The following is a 16,520-nucleotide window of genomic DNA, read 5'->3' as shown; positions in this document are numbered from 1 at the left end:
ATCGGTCCATCTACTAGCTTGGGTGTTACACACTAGCTCAAACATGACTGAATCAAACCATAAACACGTGTAACTATTATATGAACAAACATAAATCTGCATGTTTTAAGTATACTTTACATCATATCGGAGTTAACATTAGGATGACTAATATAATACCAATAAATTGAGTATTTAATTAAAATATTTTAAAGTTTAAAGAACAATTTAAAATTTGTGTGATAGTTTAAGGATTCTTAGTGAAATTAGTCCATTGTGATTTTTCTCTTAATCTTCTAACAAAGTGGATAGTTTTAATTTAACTTAATTTAATTTTGTTTTGACATTGCTTTTCATACACGTGGCAAAAAGCTAATCGACAAAATCCTGAGCCCACGACGGACATGCCACGTGGGAAAAAAGAATGAATGATAAAAAGGTAAAACCACCTTTCAGGTCCCTCTATTTTAGGAATCAAATCAAATTAATCCTTCTATTATTAAATTCATCAATTTAATCTTAATAGCACAATCAAATAAAGTCAAATTGTAGTAGAGTTAGCATTTACTATTTTTAAAAAATGACATGAAATTTTAAATTTTAAAAATATTAACTCTATTAAATAATAAATGACAATTTTAAAAAAACAATAAATGTTAACTCATTTAAAATTTAACCTTATTTGATTATCATAATAGTACATAGATTAATTTGATCTAGTCCTTAAAATAAACGGACCTACCAAATAAATTTACCGTAATTTTATTATAATACAAAGAAATTTTTAAAACCCAAAAACGAACTTTTACATTTATTAAGAAAAATGAAAATTAAAACAACACACACAAAAACCAAATGATTCCCATTTCTAATCTCCTTTTTATCTTTTATTTTTATATTTTTTTTCTATATATTTTTCCCACAAAGCTATCACTTAAGTTCATTTCAAAAGCTAATTCCAACACTCTGGGGTTAAGGCATGGTTCCTTTTGGGGTCCTTGCAATAATCATAGACCAAATGGTACCTTTGAACCCATTTCATTGCTTTATATTGTTGCATGGTTAACCTGCCGGATCGATGAGGCGAGGCAGAGACCGGCCGACACCGAGGTGACGAGTAAGCCGAGCAACCGCCAGCTTTGAAACCGGTGAACTTTGCAACAAAGGGTTGGTAATTGTAATCAGCTTTATATTTGCCATCTTCAGTTGCCCATGATGAAGCATCCCATATTGAACCATATAACCACATTGGCCTTAAAGGGAATGTTGCATCACTTTTCCTTTGGTACCTTCTTATAGGCACATCATCTACTAGGAATCTAGTTCATAAAATATAATATAAGTCAATAAATAGAATGCCTTTAAAATTGAAAAGAAATTGGTAGGGACTTCGGGCCGAGGTAGGGAAAAGGATTGCAAATGTTGGAATTAGGGACGAATTCAGAAAAATTTTTAGGGGCCGAATTGAACTATATTTTTTTGTGAGGTTAATGTGCTATTTTATCTTGTATTAACTTATGATATAATTATTTTTGAAATTACTAAATAAAAATATTTTCATTTTGGGGGGTTAAAGTGCAATTTTACTACATAGTAACTTTCAATTCTATCATTTATTAGGGGATTAAAAAAATCTTTTTTTTTTCATTTGAAAGGGGCCAAAGCCCTTGCCTACCTTCTTTAAATTCACCCCTATTGGAATCGAGCCCTAGATTGAATGAACATCATTTTAAAGAAGTGATTACATGAATCAACTAAGCTAAACTGCATTTTTTTTCTGTTGGAGTTCTCTTTTCAATTTATCCTTTTTATATAAAAGACGTCTCGATTTAAGGATAGGAGAAGAGATTGTAAGTTCAAGGACCAAATTGGGAAAAAAATTGTCAGATTTTGGGATTAATGTGGGAAAAAATTCGAGAACTAAAGTGAAAAAGAAGTTACTAAATTTAAGGACTAAATGATAGTTTATCCCTTTCTAAATACTTACATGATTTCCTTAGGACTCCAAAAAATGGCGTAGTGATGAAAATCTTGGGTAGGATCAAACCAAAGATGAAATTTCATTTCCCTTCCGATGATTTCGCCATCTCCACTCCCTCTGATATACACATTTGTCTGCAAAGTATAAGGTTTCCCGAATGTGGTTCCGAGGAATTCAATGTCCACTTCGTCATGGAATCCCGGATGAACTTCACTGTTTGATAGCTGCCATGTGTTCGATCATTTGTCTATTAGAGATCAGCAACACACAGGTATAACTAAAATTTTCAAAAATTTAAGAAAAATTCTCTGAAATATCCCGTTTTTTCTCTGTCAATATTGTAGCTCATTGGGTTCAGATTATTCTTAGATCAAGTTAAGTTAGACTCGAAAAAAGAGAGAAACTCTCTTAGTGATTATTTCTCCATTTACAAGATTCAAAATCAAGAACGTAAAAGATATTGAGTTCTTAAATAGAATAAAAATATAATTCGATTCGATTCGAATAATTATGATTTTTATCTTTTAAATTGCAAACTAAAGAGAACATATTTAATTGCTAAGTTCAAACAAAATTCAATAAAAATCAAAGATTTTCGATTTTTTTTTTCAATAAAGAAGAATTGAATTCTCACATAGAAAGCTGTAATGACCCCTGCAGTGTAACCAGGATGAACTTTAATAGAGGCACCAAAATAACCCGAACGAAATGGGCGATCCGACTTGAACCCGCTTCCTGAAAAAAAAACCAGTAATAAAACAAAGAAAAATATCAGATTTGAATGATCATGATGGTAAAATTCTAGTTTTGGTCCTTCTATTATGTTTAAATTTAGGATTTAATTTCTATACTTTAATTTGATGTAATTTGATTTTTTTTTCTTTTATAATGGGAATAGTTATTCCAAATCATCAACGCTATTACTATTCTTGGAATTTTTCCCCTTCAATGGCGGAATGTCATTGGAGCCAATAGGGACTTGGCCCTGAGAATTTTAAAAATTCTTATTATGCCATTCAGAATTTTTGAAAATTTTAATTAAGTCTGTAATTTTTTTTTGAAAATTCTAAATAAGCTATCCGAAAGGCTTAAAAATATTAATTAGACCCTTAAATTTTTGAAAATTCTCATTAAACATCTCATTTTAAAAAAATTTAATTAAATCCCAAAATTTTTGAAAATTTTAATTAGGCTCCCCAAAATTTAATGACACAGTCCGTCACTGATCATGTTGATATAGATTTCTTTATAGTAATTTTAAGATTAATCTACGTCAACATTTTTGAAGGACTTAATAAGAATTGACAAAATTTTGAAGGACTTAATTAAAATTTTAAAAGATTTAAAATACTTAATAAGAGATTTTAAATTTTTTGGGGACATAACTAAATTTTTTTTTAAACTTAAGGGTCTCGTTACCATCTACCCTCTGTCCGCATTTAATTATTTGGACTAACTAAAAGACATTATAAAAATAGATCAATCAAACTATACCAAATTAAAATATAGTAAAGAAATCTCGATTTTAAGTATAATAGAAGGGTTGAAACTACAATTTAACCAGAAAGTTTCAAGCTGGAGCGGCATTGAATTTACTTGGAAAAAGCAAAAACAAGCAAACAACAACAACCTGAAGTTCTATCGAGCCAGATTGTTAATGCGTTTTGATCTACACTTTGATGGCTAAAACCCCAAAGGCTTTTAAACGCATAATGAAAGCTCATCGGCCGGAATTTAGTGCTCGGCCAGTATCCCGGCGACGGCGGCGAACCGGCATTCATTGAAGGAAACGATAGCATAAGAAGAAATATTAAGAGAATGGCAGCCATTAAAAAAAGCTTGAAATCAGAGCAAAACAGAAAACTCAATGTGTTGAAGGAAAATTTTGATTGATTTTAAGTGTATATATAAATGCTAAGGTGGGGTGTGACAAATGCACCGGCAAATTTCGGGTATTTTTTTTTTTTGGATAAACTATATTCATTATTAGTAAGTTTACGTTTTAGTCACTTAATTTTAAAAAATTATAAAATAGTTATTGAATTTATTTAAGTCACTGGACTGGACTGATAAAATTGTTGTTTGTCTGACCTTCTTTAATTGCACCTCCTATACTAGTCGAAACCTTTTTTTTCTCTTTCTCTTCTACAGTTCAGTTATTTTTTTTATGAAATAGTTTTGAACGTCATGAATCTACGAACCAAAATCCAAATAACTTTCTTCTTCGATTCTCGACACCAACAGTTCTATAAACTTGGATCTAGAATATGTTCTTTTACTCATCGATGGGTATTGATCCAACCGCAATACCATTTATCAAATGATTGCTTGGAGCTAAAATAAAGCTTTTGAACAGTTTAATGATTATTTTATAATTTTTTAAAGTTGAGTCACCAAAACGTAAACTTACTAATAATTTAATGACCTTGAGTGTAATTTACCCTATTTTTTTTCTCCTTCAACTTCAAGATCTTAGTGGGTCTCGTTGTGATTTTTCTTTTTCAGTCAAAATTTTGTGAATGAAAATGAGAGTTATGGGGGTCCTTTTTGTGTTTTGAACATAAGGAAGCTTGTTAAATGGTGTGGGTCATCACGTATCTTGCATGGGGACGTGTGTTTGATTTTGATTTTAGTTTACTCGGATTTAAAAATGAGTGTAAGATATAAGTATATATAATTTTTAGATAGACTTTTTTCTTATAAACTTTGGTTAAGCATGTTTATATATAGTGAATTTTGTAATTTTTTGTAATTTTGTAATTATCTAATCCAATTTGAGTACCATGATACCCTATTCGAATGGCTCATGAGTCTATTAATCAAGCGTTTCATTTTACCTTTGTATAAAAAGAGTTTAAGTTAGAAGAAACCCGAGCTTGAATACAAACGAGCTGAAAAATTCAATGTCTTGAATCGAGTTCAAACTTAAAAATTGATATTCAATCAAGCTCGAATAGAGTATTGAGCCTACCATTTGCTACTATTCAAGCTCGACTTGACTTGATTACGTTTAGAGTCACATGAAAACTATGCAACCATGATTGGCTAAATGTTTAAAGATATCGTTAGAAAATTTACCTGTCACCGTTTTAACAATAACACTAACAATAGAATCAATTTTAACATACTAATATCATTATAAAAATGAATATACCAGATTATGTTAAATTAAATTAAAGAGTTTATATCTTAAATTTTAACATAACAGAGGGACTAAAACTAAAATTAGATCATAAATGTCATTATTTAAGTTGGGGTCACGAGTTAATCGAACACGAATATGATTAAGAAATGACATAAAAGCCATTCATGCATTTATATACCAATTTTAATTTTATGAATATAATATTATTTTTTATTTTAATTATTTTTATATAATTAAATCTTTATGCATTTTGTGCCCACATAGGGTCATATAATGAAAATTCGAGATTTTCCACATCGGTCCGGCTTGGGTACGGATCGAAGCCATTTAAATTGATTTGTCTTTTTTGGTTGTTCAAATGTATGGTCTTAGATCCACCTAGAGCAATTTGTATTATAAGAAAGCAATATAGTAAGAATCATAACCGAGATGGAGTGAATAAAAATTCAATATTTATTTCATTTGAGTCTTAGTTCGGTTAGTATCGGTATAGTTTCTTAGTGTAAGAGAACGTGAGCTCAAGTGCTTTCAAGGGTTGGGGAGGGACTATGGGTAGTTCTAGGCATTGTATAAAAAAAAATCATCGAATATCGTTTAGATATTTTATTTGACTCGATTTTAGATTTAATTAGAATTTAATATCGTCTTATCATATGCCAAAATATTTAAAGAAAAAAAAAACCAGTCATTGAATATTGTTTTTTAAATCATTACAATAAGACTTGGTATATCATTTGGTACTCAAGTTTAATGCTTTTTCTAACGTAGTATATCTATTTTTAGTCCAATTCGTATCTCAGATTCGATAAAAGTTATATATTTTGGTACTCAAAGGTAACAATATTATATTTTCAGTGTTTAATTTGAGTTTTAGGGTTGATTCGATGAAAGTTAATTGCTAATATTAATAGGTTTCAAATTTTCATGATTTTGTTAATAGAATAAATTTAGTATTAATTGCGAATTTGTTTAATTTGTCAAATGCAATCCAATGGATGTGATTTGATTCATATTTTAGAGTTGATATGATGAAAGTTAATTGCTAATATTATTAGTTAATTATAAATTTTCATCAAATCAACCATAAAACCCAATTAAACACTAAAATTTAATATTGTTATTTTTGTACCAAAATATATAACTTTTGTCAAAAAATATCGGATTGAACAAAAAATAACAGAAATACCACATTAGAAAAAGAAAATCCAAACTCAAGTACCAAATTATGAATTAAGCCTTACAGTAATTGGCATTACATCCAATGCCACTAAATTATTAATAAGTTTACATTTTGATCACTTAAATTTAAAAAGTTACAAAATGTTACTGAACTGTTTGAAAGTTTTTATTTGAGTTACTTGTTATTAAGGGTTTTTTTTTATTTATTTATAAAAAGTCTAACCAGCGAGTTCCAAGCCATGATTCGATAATCAGTGTGATGGATCAATACCCATCAACGAGTAGAATAACAAACTTTCAATCCAAGTTTATTTGATGGTTAGTATCGGAGATCAAAAAAGAAAATTGTTTCTATTTTGGTTCGTAGATTCGTGATTTTCAAAGCTATTTCATGAGAAAAAAAATTGAACTGTAGAAGAGAAAGGGAATGAGAGCTTTCGTTTGGAGCAGACAGCGTAAATAAAGAAGGCTTGATTATAACATTTTAAATGGAAAAAACTTTTAACAGCCCAGTGATTTAAATGAAAATTTTTGAATAGTTCAATGACCATTTTACAGCTTTTTGAAGTTGAGTCACCAAAACGTAAATTTACTAATAGTTTAATGACTTTGAGTGTAATTTACCCCATTATCACGAGATGATTTAATTACTAAGTGGTTTTATCATTTGATACGAACTTACTAGCTTACCTTAATTAATAATTTTAAAATTTATATTTATATATAAATATATTCAGACATAATTAAGATATATTTGCACGTATATATTATATTATAATTTATTATAAAATTAAAATTAAATTATAAATATATATAAAATATTAATAAACTTAAAACAGCATATCGAAACATGTCATTATTGATATATATCAGTACTAAAATAAAACGATACATCCATCGATACTATGTTGATGCACAGTGTGTATAGTGGCGAGATATAATAAGTAATAAATAAATATATATTAAACAATAAAAAATAGAAAAATTGGGGACATTGAACAATACATAGTGCCACTATTCTGTCGGTAATAGGCTGGTTTTTTTCTTTAAATATATATTAATTTTAATTAAAAATATTTTTTAAAAATTTTAATACTTTCCACCATTCTAGAAATTATGGCTAGAAATTGTTTAAAAAAACTAATGAATGTGTAAATTGAGTCTTAATTCGATTTGTATGAATATTGTTGTCTATGCAAGAGGATGTGGGTACGAGTTACTGAAGCGTATTATCCTCTTGTTTATGGGTTGGGAGGCATTGTGTCAAAAAGAACAGATACGATCAGAACATATAATGAGATTATTTAAAAAATATTAAATGGTTGAAAGTATTAAAACTAAAAATAATAGTTTATGTTTAAAAAATATTTTATAACTAAAATTAAATAAATATATTTTTTTTAAAGAAAAATTCATATCCCACACTCTCTCACATCTGTTCACCAACCAAATCCATCTCTTAGCCATGAAAATTTGGTATTTTAATTTTCCAAAAAAAGGGAAAAATCATGCTAGTTAATATATATATATATACATGAAATTACTATGTACCGACTTAATAATTTCTACTTTCTTATAATATTTTATTGATTTTATACTAAGAGTCATATTATATATATTTTAAAAGATATACAAATTGGTCTTTATATGTCTGATAAAAAAGCAAACTGATCATTCTGTTAAAATTTTTATCTATTTTAACTGTTAAAATTTGGTTCATATACATTTGCATGAAGTATACGAGCACCTTGCGTGTAGTTCTTGGTTATTCTGTCACTATACCAATTTTAATAATAAAATAGATGAAATTTTTAATGTAAAAAGACTAATTTACCTATTTTTTAAATAAAAGAGATAAAATGTAATTTTACTCTTATAACACTTTTACCTAGTCTTTTATTTTCTAACAGAATCTTTTTTGTGTTTGATAAGATAAGTACCAACTCGAGTACGGAGCATGCTATAATTTCATGTCTTATATAAAATCCAAACTTTGTGTAGTTTTTTTTTCTTTTTTAAATGAGATTCAAGTAATATGTTTATGGTCAAGCTTTTAATAGGATAAATTATGATTTTTGGTTTCATCGGTTTGATAAATTTATCCAATTCAATTGAATAATTTATTTAAAAAAAATCAATTCAATCAATCCAAGGTTCTCACATCAACCAGTCTATTCTCTTATTCTAGACTAGTACCTCGACTTTTTTATGGTGCGCTCGACCAATCTAATTTAGTTCTAAAATAATAGTTTATGGTTGAGAAGATCGGTTTTGGTTTATATTTTCCAATTTGAAATGAATAGTAAATTTAGTCCAATTCAAAGAAAAAAAATTTATGTCACGACTTAATCCAATCCATGAACAGATCTAATAAAGATGTGATTCTTCGAGGACGTTCTAAATATATATTAAAAATTCTTAAAAGAAAATAAACATACCTGAAGTTGAAAAGAAACCTATTCTTATATCCGACACTTACACTTCGTAATATATATTGTATTTGAATTAAAAGATATATATACATATATATTAAAAAATACACACTATAAAATCCTTTGCAAGAAGCATGGGCCATTGGTAAAACAAATTATGCCCTAAAATGAAAACAAATTACAATGTACGTATATGTGTGTACGTATTTATGAACACACGTATGTATGTATGTCTTTATTCCTCGTCGAGTATACCGGAATGACAGCTACGATAATAACTATTTCCCAAAAACTTATCGAGCTAAACCGTGTTTTATGCATTGGGCTTAAGAGGCTTAACGATCTCCCAAGTGAAATCGGGGTCATCACGTCCAAAATGACCATAAGCCGCAGTCTTTTGGTACCTAAACTTGCCTCCTCTCTTCAAGTCAAGATTGATCGAGATCATTCCTGGCCTAAAATCAAAATTCTTATTGATTAGTTCCAAAATATCCTTATCCGAGATCTTGCCAGTCTTATACGTGTCGACGAAAACCGACAATGGTTCGGGAACACCGATTGCGTAAGATACTTGCACGATACAACGACGGGCAAGCCCTGAAGCCACAACACTCTTTGCTGCTTGCCTAACAATGTATGCACCACTTCGGTCCACCTTCGTAGGATCCTTTCCCGAGAAGGCACCTCCACCATGAGCGCCCCAACCACCATAGGTATCAATTATAATTTTCCGGCCAGTGAGACCTGCATCTCCATGAGGTCCACCGATAACGAACCTACCGGAAGGGTTGAGGTGGAAAATGGTTTTTTCATCAAGGTACTTTGCCGGAATAACAGGCTTAATGACATGCTCTTTCAAGTCCGCAGCAATCTTCTCATTGGTGACAGTCTCATCGTGTTGAGTCGAAATGAGAACAGTATGAACACGAACAGGGACCATGGCTCCACCATCATTTTGATACTCGACAGTCACTTGGGTCTTACCGTCGGGCCTCAACCACGGACACGTCTTGTTCTTTCTTACTTCAGTGAGCTTAGCACCAAGCTTAGTTGCAAGCACATGTGTTAGAGGCATCAACTCAGGAGTTTCATCAGTGGCGTAACCGAACATGTGACCTTGGTCACCGGCCCCAATTTCCTCGGGTTTCTTCGTGAGGTGACCGTGAACTCCTTGAGCGATATCGGGGCTCTGTTGCTCGATATTAACTAGAACATTGCATTTATCAGCATCAAGGCCAACATCTGCGGATGTGAACCCGATACCTCTACAAGTATCCCGAATGATTTTCTCGTAGTTAACTTTGGCCTTGGTCGTGATCTCACCAAACACCATAACCATGTTCGTCTTTGTGCAAGTCTCGCAAGCTACTTTGCTTTCCGGGTCCTGTTCTAAGCAAGCATCGAGGATGGCATCAGAAACCTGGTCGCATATCTTGTCGGGATGGCCTTCGTTGACGGATTCGGAAGTGAATAGGAAAGTATCCATATCTGCACTTCATCGCATTCATATCAGATTCGATTAAATTCCACTCGAATGAAAATTTTCGATGAACACCAATAAAATTAACACAACATAAAGTCATAATAATCTTAAACAGATTAATATTTCAAAGAAACTATCAACACAATTACATGAAAATAATTTAAATCCTCGTACTTTTTCGATTTAATATTTTTCATCATCGTTACACCACGTAATCATACCGATTTTAAACAAAATGCAGCAAAACAAACATCACCTAAGAAATTAAATCAAGCAATTTCTGGATTGATTAGTAATATGATCTTTAATTTGGTCTTTAATAATATAAGAACAAATCAGATCTAAAGACAAAATGTAGAACAAATTCAAATTAAAATCCGAGAGAAAAATTAAGAATCGGAGTTACCTTTTTGCTGAGATGATTGAGAAAGTAAACAGAGATGAGAATCGAGATTGAATTTTAGGGGGGGAAATGAGATTAATTTATAGGAAATTATAAAAGACGAATCGTATTGATGATTCTCCGCTCTTTTCGGTGGCTTGGATCTTCCATTGCTTTATCTTTTTTCCCGGCGTTCAAAAACATGTTATCCACTGCTTTTTATAATGGATTTGTACGGTAATCTTGAGCGTTCAAAATTAAGAACAGATTTGGCTAAGAACCAAAAAATAGCAGATGTGGAATGCTTGGGTTTAAGCTTGTCAAAGCTCGATAACAATGGCGGAAAAACGGATCTGACCCGCACCGACTACATTCTAACGTGGATCCAGGGGAACCCCGTGCATGTTTTTTTTTTCTCCCTTAATCAAGCTCTCGAGTTTACCAATTTAAAATAGGGTTAGTGTACCATTCTGTATCTAAATTTGGCTTCAAAGTTCAATTTGGTATCCGAGTTTCTTTTTTTCCCAATTTAGTACCTAGTTTGACTTCAAAGTTCAATTTGATACTCAGTTCAAACGACATCATGTGGCCCAATGAAGATTTGATATGTATTCTCTGTTAAAAAAGTATAGGTGTTTAATTGTGACAAAGAAAAAAATCAGTACTAAATTAAACATTGAAGTCAAACTTAGATACCAAATTGGAAAAAAAATAAACCTCAAGTATCAAAATGAAAAAAATTTAGGTACCAAAATTAACATTGGAGCCAAACTCAATTGCCAAAGTGGGAAAAAAATTTAGGTACAAAATTGAACATTGAAACCAAACTTAGATGTCAAATAGTATATTAGCCCTTTAAAATATGGGTCATCGTTGGGGACATTCAATGAAATTTAACAAATTTTTGTGTAAAATACACCGGTAGTCACCCAATTATTAATAAATTTATTTTTAGTTACCTAATTATAAAAAATTACAAAATGGTCACCCTACTATTTAGTTTTATCTTTTTTGGTCACTAATTGTTAAATAGCTAACCGGAAGATGATGTGACAACTTTTTAAGATTGGGATAATAGCAACTTTAACCCTCAATATTTATACATTGTGTAACTTGGTCTTTTCTTTTCTTTTCTTTTGCAACCCTTTCACCTAAAAAGCTTTAAAATAAATAAATTTATCAACTAAATTTGATAAAAATACAGAAAATGGAAACACTAAAAAAACTAAGATAATAATTTTCATCTTTTTCATTCTTTTAGATTTATTCCTCACTGTCACAAAAAGAAGCAAAACTACAAAAATATATCAAAATTATATAATCTGTGAATGTTGAAGGTTAATTTTTTAGATTCGGGACTAGTTTGACATAATGTATAAATATAAGGGCTAAAGTTGTGATTATGTCAATTTTAAAAGTTATCAAGTTATCTTTTGTTAGTAATTTAAGGGCCAGTGTCCAAAAATAAAAAGTTCAATAGTTGGGTGACCACCAATGTAGTTTACCCATTATTTATAGCTTTTGGATTAGTTAAATTATGTTATTAGTCATTGTACTATGTGTAAGTTGTGGATTTAGTCCATGTACTATAATTTGGTAAAATCTGATCATGTACATTTTGAATTATTATTTTTAGTCTATTTACTTTTTGAAATTTAAAATTTAGTCGTAACCCAAAATAGTAGCAGTTATATCATTCGGGTTAACTTCTATTATTAGTCACGTACTATGAGTGAAGTTGTAGATTTAGTTTGTGTTTTCTAATATGATCATTCTAAGTTCCTATGCTTACCAGAATTTGAAATTTCGGTTAAACGACAATCGTTAAATCAAATAATTAGTGTTTTTTTTAGTAATATAAGAAAATAACAAGTTAACGCGACATTACACATGTGATAATATGTTTGCCAAATGAGGTTTTGGAATTAATAGAAATTAACTTTGTATTTAACAACTACCATTTGGTCAATATCGGAATTTCAAAATTCAAAAAGTATAAAACTAAAATTGAAAAAAATTAAAATATAGGGACTGAATTCATAACTAACATATAGTACATGTACTAATAGCAGAATTTAACCTTTTGTGTTGGGCTTAAAGGCCCAATTAGAAAGCGAGTAGCAAGTAAATAGTATTAATATGTCATTTGGTTCCTGACTTTGGTTTTTATTTTCATTTTGGTACCTAAGTTTTTTTCCCCACTTTGTACCCAAGTTTGGCTTTAATGTTCAATTTGGTACCAAACCAAACGATATCATGTAGCTCAATGAATGTTTGACACGCGTGTTATAGTTTTAAAAAATAGGCACTTAATTGGGTTAAAAAAAACTCCGGTAGCAAATAAATTTAGGAACTTGATTGAGACAAAAGAAAACTAAGTATCAAATAGAAAAAATAAACTTAGGTACCGAAGCCAAACTTAAGTACCAAATTGAAACCCAAAACAAATACTTAGTACCAATTTGACCATTACAACCAAATTTAGGTACTAGATAGTATATTAACTCTTACTTTTTAGGGTAAATTACACTAATAGTCACCCAACTATTGATAAATTTCTTTTTTGGTCACCCAACTATGAAAAGTTACAAAATGGTCACCAAACTCTTCAATTTTGTCTTTTTTTTTTTTATCTCTAGCAAGGTAACATAAAAAATGAAAACACCCAAATATCCAAGATAGTTTAGGTGACTAAAAAGGACAATTGAATAGTATAGTGACCATTTTGTAACTTTTTATAGTCGGGTGATAAAGAAAGGAATTTACTAATAGTTGAATGACTACTAGTGTAGTTTACCCTTAAAATATACCGTTAAGTAAAATCTCTATAAATAAAACCACAAAGTACTTTTTCACTGCATCTACCCTTCACTCTCACCTCTTTCGAATTTATATTTCGCTCGATCCGTTTTATATATAAATTTTCAATTTCTCAAATTTCCCTAATTTTCCCTCCATTTCCGTTGACCCTTTTTCTTGGAAACTCTTAAAAACCTCTCGGAAAGTTAAATTCATTGTTGGGGTTTTCGTTTTTGTGTTGCTTGCGCTTCAGATTCTGGCTTTGTTTCTTTGGGTTTCAGCCGAAAATTTGTTGTTTTTTTACCCATTGGAATTCTTGGATGACTGGTAAGGTTTCAAATTCTGTTCTTTGTATACAATTTTGATTCTTTATTTTTTTTTGTATGTAGAAAAAAAAAGTAGAAATTTAGACCATTTCTAGGGTTTCTTGGAATCAGCTGTTATACTCTGTTAATTTTTGCTTGTTTCTTGAGAAAATTATAGATTGTAAGAAAATGAAACTTTACAATTAAGAAAATAGAAGAAAATGAGTAATTTAGTTTGGGATTAATGGAATGAAAGAAAGAAAAAATGAGATAATGTGAGAATTTTGAGTGGAGAAAGAAAAAAAAGAAAGCTTTGAAATTTGATATGAGTTTTTGAATATGAGCCATGGAGGTGTGGAGAGTACAAGAGATACGAAAAAGGGCGAAGAAAGGCGTAGCTCGTTGTCGGGAAGACCAAAAGCTGATGATTTCGGGAGGTCGGTTTCGAAGATTGCGGTGGCACAGATTTGTGAGAGCGTCGGTTATCAGGGATGTAAAGAGTCCGCTTTGGAGGCTCTTGCCGATATCTCGATTCGATATCTCTGTGACTTAGGGAAAAATGCTAGTTTTCATGCTAATTTAGCTGGTAGGACTGAATGCAATGTGTTTGATATAACTCGAGCTTTAGAAGATTTGGGGGATTCACATGGGTTTCCAGGTGCTTCAGAGGTTGGGAGTTGTCTTGTAGGCTCTGGTACGGTTAGGGAAATAGTTCAGTTTGTGGATACAAAAGAGGAAATCCCATTTGCTCAGCCGGTGCCTAAGTTTCCGGTTGTTAGGAACCAGAAACTGATTCCGAGTTTCGAGCATATGAAAGAAACCCCTTCTGGGAAGCATACCCCGAGTTGGTTGCCGGCTTTCCCTGATCCCCACACTTATAATCATACACCTATGTGGAATGAGAGGGGATCGGATCCTTGTGCTGATAAGATTGAGCAAGCAAGGCAGCGGAGAAAGGCTGAGAGGGCTTTGCTGAGGTTGCAACAGAGACTGGTGTGTAACGGTTCTACTGGAACCTCATCTTCCACGGTTTTGGATGCTAAAACGGAAAATATACAAGAATCTAGAAGTAGCCCTTTTCTTGCTGTCCCGCTGCAACCTGGGGAGAAAGATGTTTCAGAGGTTGTTTTGCCAGCTAAGCTTTCCAATGAACCAATCAAGGATGATCATGTTACTTTACTAGAGGCATATGCCCCCGCCATTGAAGCAATGAAAACCGGTCCATCTAATGGATTAGATAGCGAAAAGATGTTCCTGCCTGAGAAAAGGCCTGCTGTTCAATTCAAATTCAAAACCGGCAAGAAAGTCTTGGGTGAGTTGCTAGATTTGAGCTTGCAGAAGAAGGGTGAGAGGAGCTCGACATTCTTTTTACGTGATGAGGAGCGGGATGATAAGAAGAGGAGAGCCGAGTTCATTCTTAGACAAACTACGGAATATCCGATGGAACTTAACCAGTCTTAAAAAGTGTATGTTAGGTAGTTCTTTATAGAAATCTCATATTTTTTGGTAACTGATCGATTTAACGGGATGTTGATGCTTTATCCTTGGATCATGCTAACTATTGTTCTAGCATGGATTATAATCACACCGTTGGGAGACTCACTCTAACAGATATTCGAGGTATGAGAACTAGTTTCAATTAATTCTTTGGTAATGAGGTTCCTATTTCTTCACCATTTGTGTTGTACTGAATACTGATACACTTACTTTTTACATTGGTTTCATGCACTGTATTTTTTTTAACCAACATGTAGTGAATTGTATTTGTTTACGATACCGTTTCAAGTTAAGCCAATTTATGCTCTTCATAAGCTCCTTTTGAGGGGAAATAGCTTATGTAGTGGATGCTGATTAATGAGGTTCTGACTCATCACTCGATTTTAGGCTGCAGCAAAGTAATTGTTTAAGCTTTGCTCGAATCCCTGATTATGTCTATTCAAGTTTCGAAAAAATGAATGCCTTTGCATGTACTTATAGGCTATTGTCGAAAAGGAAGGATTACTTGTTTCCCTAGACTCATTTAAACAACATAATAATGTGAAATAGCCATAGGGAAATAGCTTATGCTGTGGATGTTGATTAAAGAAGCTTCCGACTCATCACTCGATTCTAGGTTGCAGCAAAGTAATTATATGAGCATTGCTCTAATCCCTGATTATGTCTGTCGAAGTTTCTAAAAAACAAATGCCTTTGCATTTACTTATAGGCTATTGTCAAAAAGGAAGGATTGCGTTAGTTTTTGTTGTTTGATTTATCACAAATGAGCAAAGCACATTGCTATACCGACATAACACTCTCTAGAAAAGAATGTTTAGAACCTAGAAACCGATGTCTTTACGAGTAGCAGTGTGAATTCATGACTTGTATGCTTTTATAATGACATGTTTTCTATGTCTAGAGCATCCTTTTGATCGAAACCATATTCATGTTCAGCTGCATATTATGAACTTGAATGAATGAAGCATGTTGCTATACAGACGTAAAACCTTCTAGAAAAGAATGTTTAGAACCGAGAAATCAAGGTACTAGCAGAGATGTGAATCTGCGACATATGCATTTATAATGAAATGTTTTCGATGTCTAGAGCACCCCTTTTGATTGAAGCCATATTCATGTTCTGCTGCATATTTTGAATTTGAATGAATGAAACACATTGTATACCAGCGTAACACCCTATATTAAGGAATGTTTAGAACCCGGAAAATGATGTCTTTGCGAGTAGGTATGTGAATTCGTGAAGCATATGCTTTTATAATGAAATGTTTTCAGTGTCTAGAGCACCCTTTTGATTGCAGTCATATTCATGTTCTGCTGCATATTATGAACTTGAATGAA

General features: G+C 31.6%; 3 protein-coding genes across 3 annotated transcripts; 1 reads left to right on the top strand and 2 right to left on the bottom strand.

The window, feature by feature from the left end:
- Positions 1–699: 699 nt before the first annotated feature.
- On the bottom strand, positions 700–3,830 carry LOC105761796 (probable xyloglucan endotransglucosylase/hydrolase protein 32). The gene is made up of 4 exons (XM_012579724.2): positions 3,591–3,830; positions 2,595–2,695; positions 1,967–2,184; positions 700–1,298 (listed from the first exon to the last, which is right to left on the bottom strand). Exons 1-4 carry the CDS (start codon positions 3,787–3,789, stop codon positions 932–934), a joined length of 885 nt encoding a protein of 294 aa, XP_012435178.1. The 5' UTR covers positions 3,790–3,830; the 3' UTR covers positions 700–931.
- Positions 3,831–8,765: 4,935 nt separating this feature from the next.
- LOC105761800 (S-adenosylmethionine synthase 1) lies at positions 8,766–10,989 on the bottom strand. The gene is made up of 2 exons (XM_012579728.2): positions 10,606–10,989; positions 8,766–10,204 (listed from the first exon to the last, which is right to left on the bottom strand). The coding sequence occupies exon 2, from the start codon at positions 10,200–10,202 to the stop codon at positions 9,030–9,032; it is 1,173 nt and encodes a 390-aa protein (XP_012435182.1). The 5' UTR covers positions 10,203–10,204; positions 10,606–10,989; the 3' UTR covers positions 8,766–9,029.
- A 2,455-nt stretch (positions 10,990–13,444) lies between these two features.
- On the top strand, positions 13,445–15,456 carry LOC105761801 (transcription initiation factor TFIID subunit 8). The gene is made up of 2 exons (XM_012579729.2): positions 13,445–13,707; positions 14,038–15,456. The coding sequence occupies exons 1-2, from the start codon at positions 13,701–13,703 to the stop codon at positions 15,144–15,146; spliced, it is 1,116 nt and encodes a 371-aa protein (XP_012435183.1). The 5' UTR covers positions 13,445–13,700; the 3' UTR covers positions 15,147–15,456.
- The last annotated feature ends 1,064 nt before the right edge of the window (positions 15,457–16,520 follow it).

Source organism: Gossypium raimondii, chromosome 11, assembly GCF_025698545.1.
Source record: "Gossypium raimondii isolate GPD5lz chromosome 11, ASM2569854v1, whole genome shotgun sequence".
Lineage (NCBI taxonomy): Eukaryota > Viridiplantae > Streptophyta > Magnoliopsida > Malvales > Malvaceae > Gossypium > Gossypium raimondii.
The sequence above is the reverse complement of the archived record's forward strand: the minus strand, read 5'-3'. Positions and strand labels throughout refer to the sequence as shown.

Bases quoted from the DNA above. Each gene is read 5' to 3' on its own strand.
- LOC105761796 (XM_012579724.2), bottom strand. From the start codon at position 3,789: ATGGCTGCCATTCTCTTAATATTTCTTCTTATGCTATCGTTTCCTTCA. The intron at 2,696-3,590 runs GTTGTTGTTGTT...TTTTTTTTTCAG, and splicing joins CTGGCTCGATAGAACTTCAG to GAAGCGGGTTCAAGTCGGAT. The intron at 1,299-1,966 runs GTAAGTATTTAG...TTTATGAACTAG, and splicing joins TGGAGTCCTAAGGAAATCAT to ATTCCTAGTAGATGATGTGC.
- LOC105761800 (XM_012579728.2), bottom strand. From the start codon at position 10,202: ATGGATACTTTCCTATTCACTTCCGAATCCGTCAACGAAGGCCATCCC.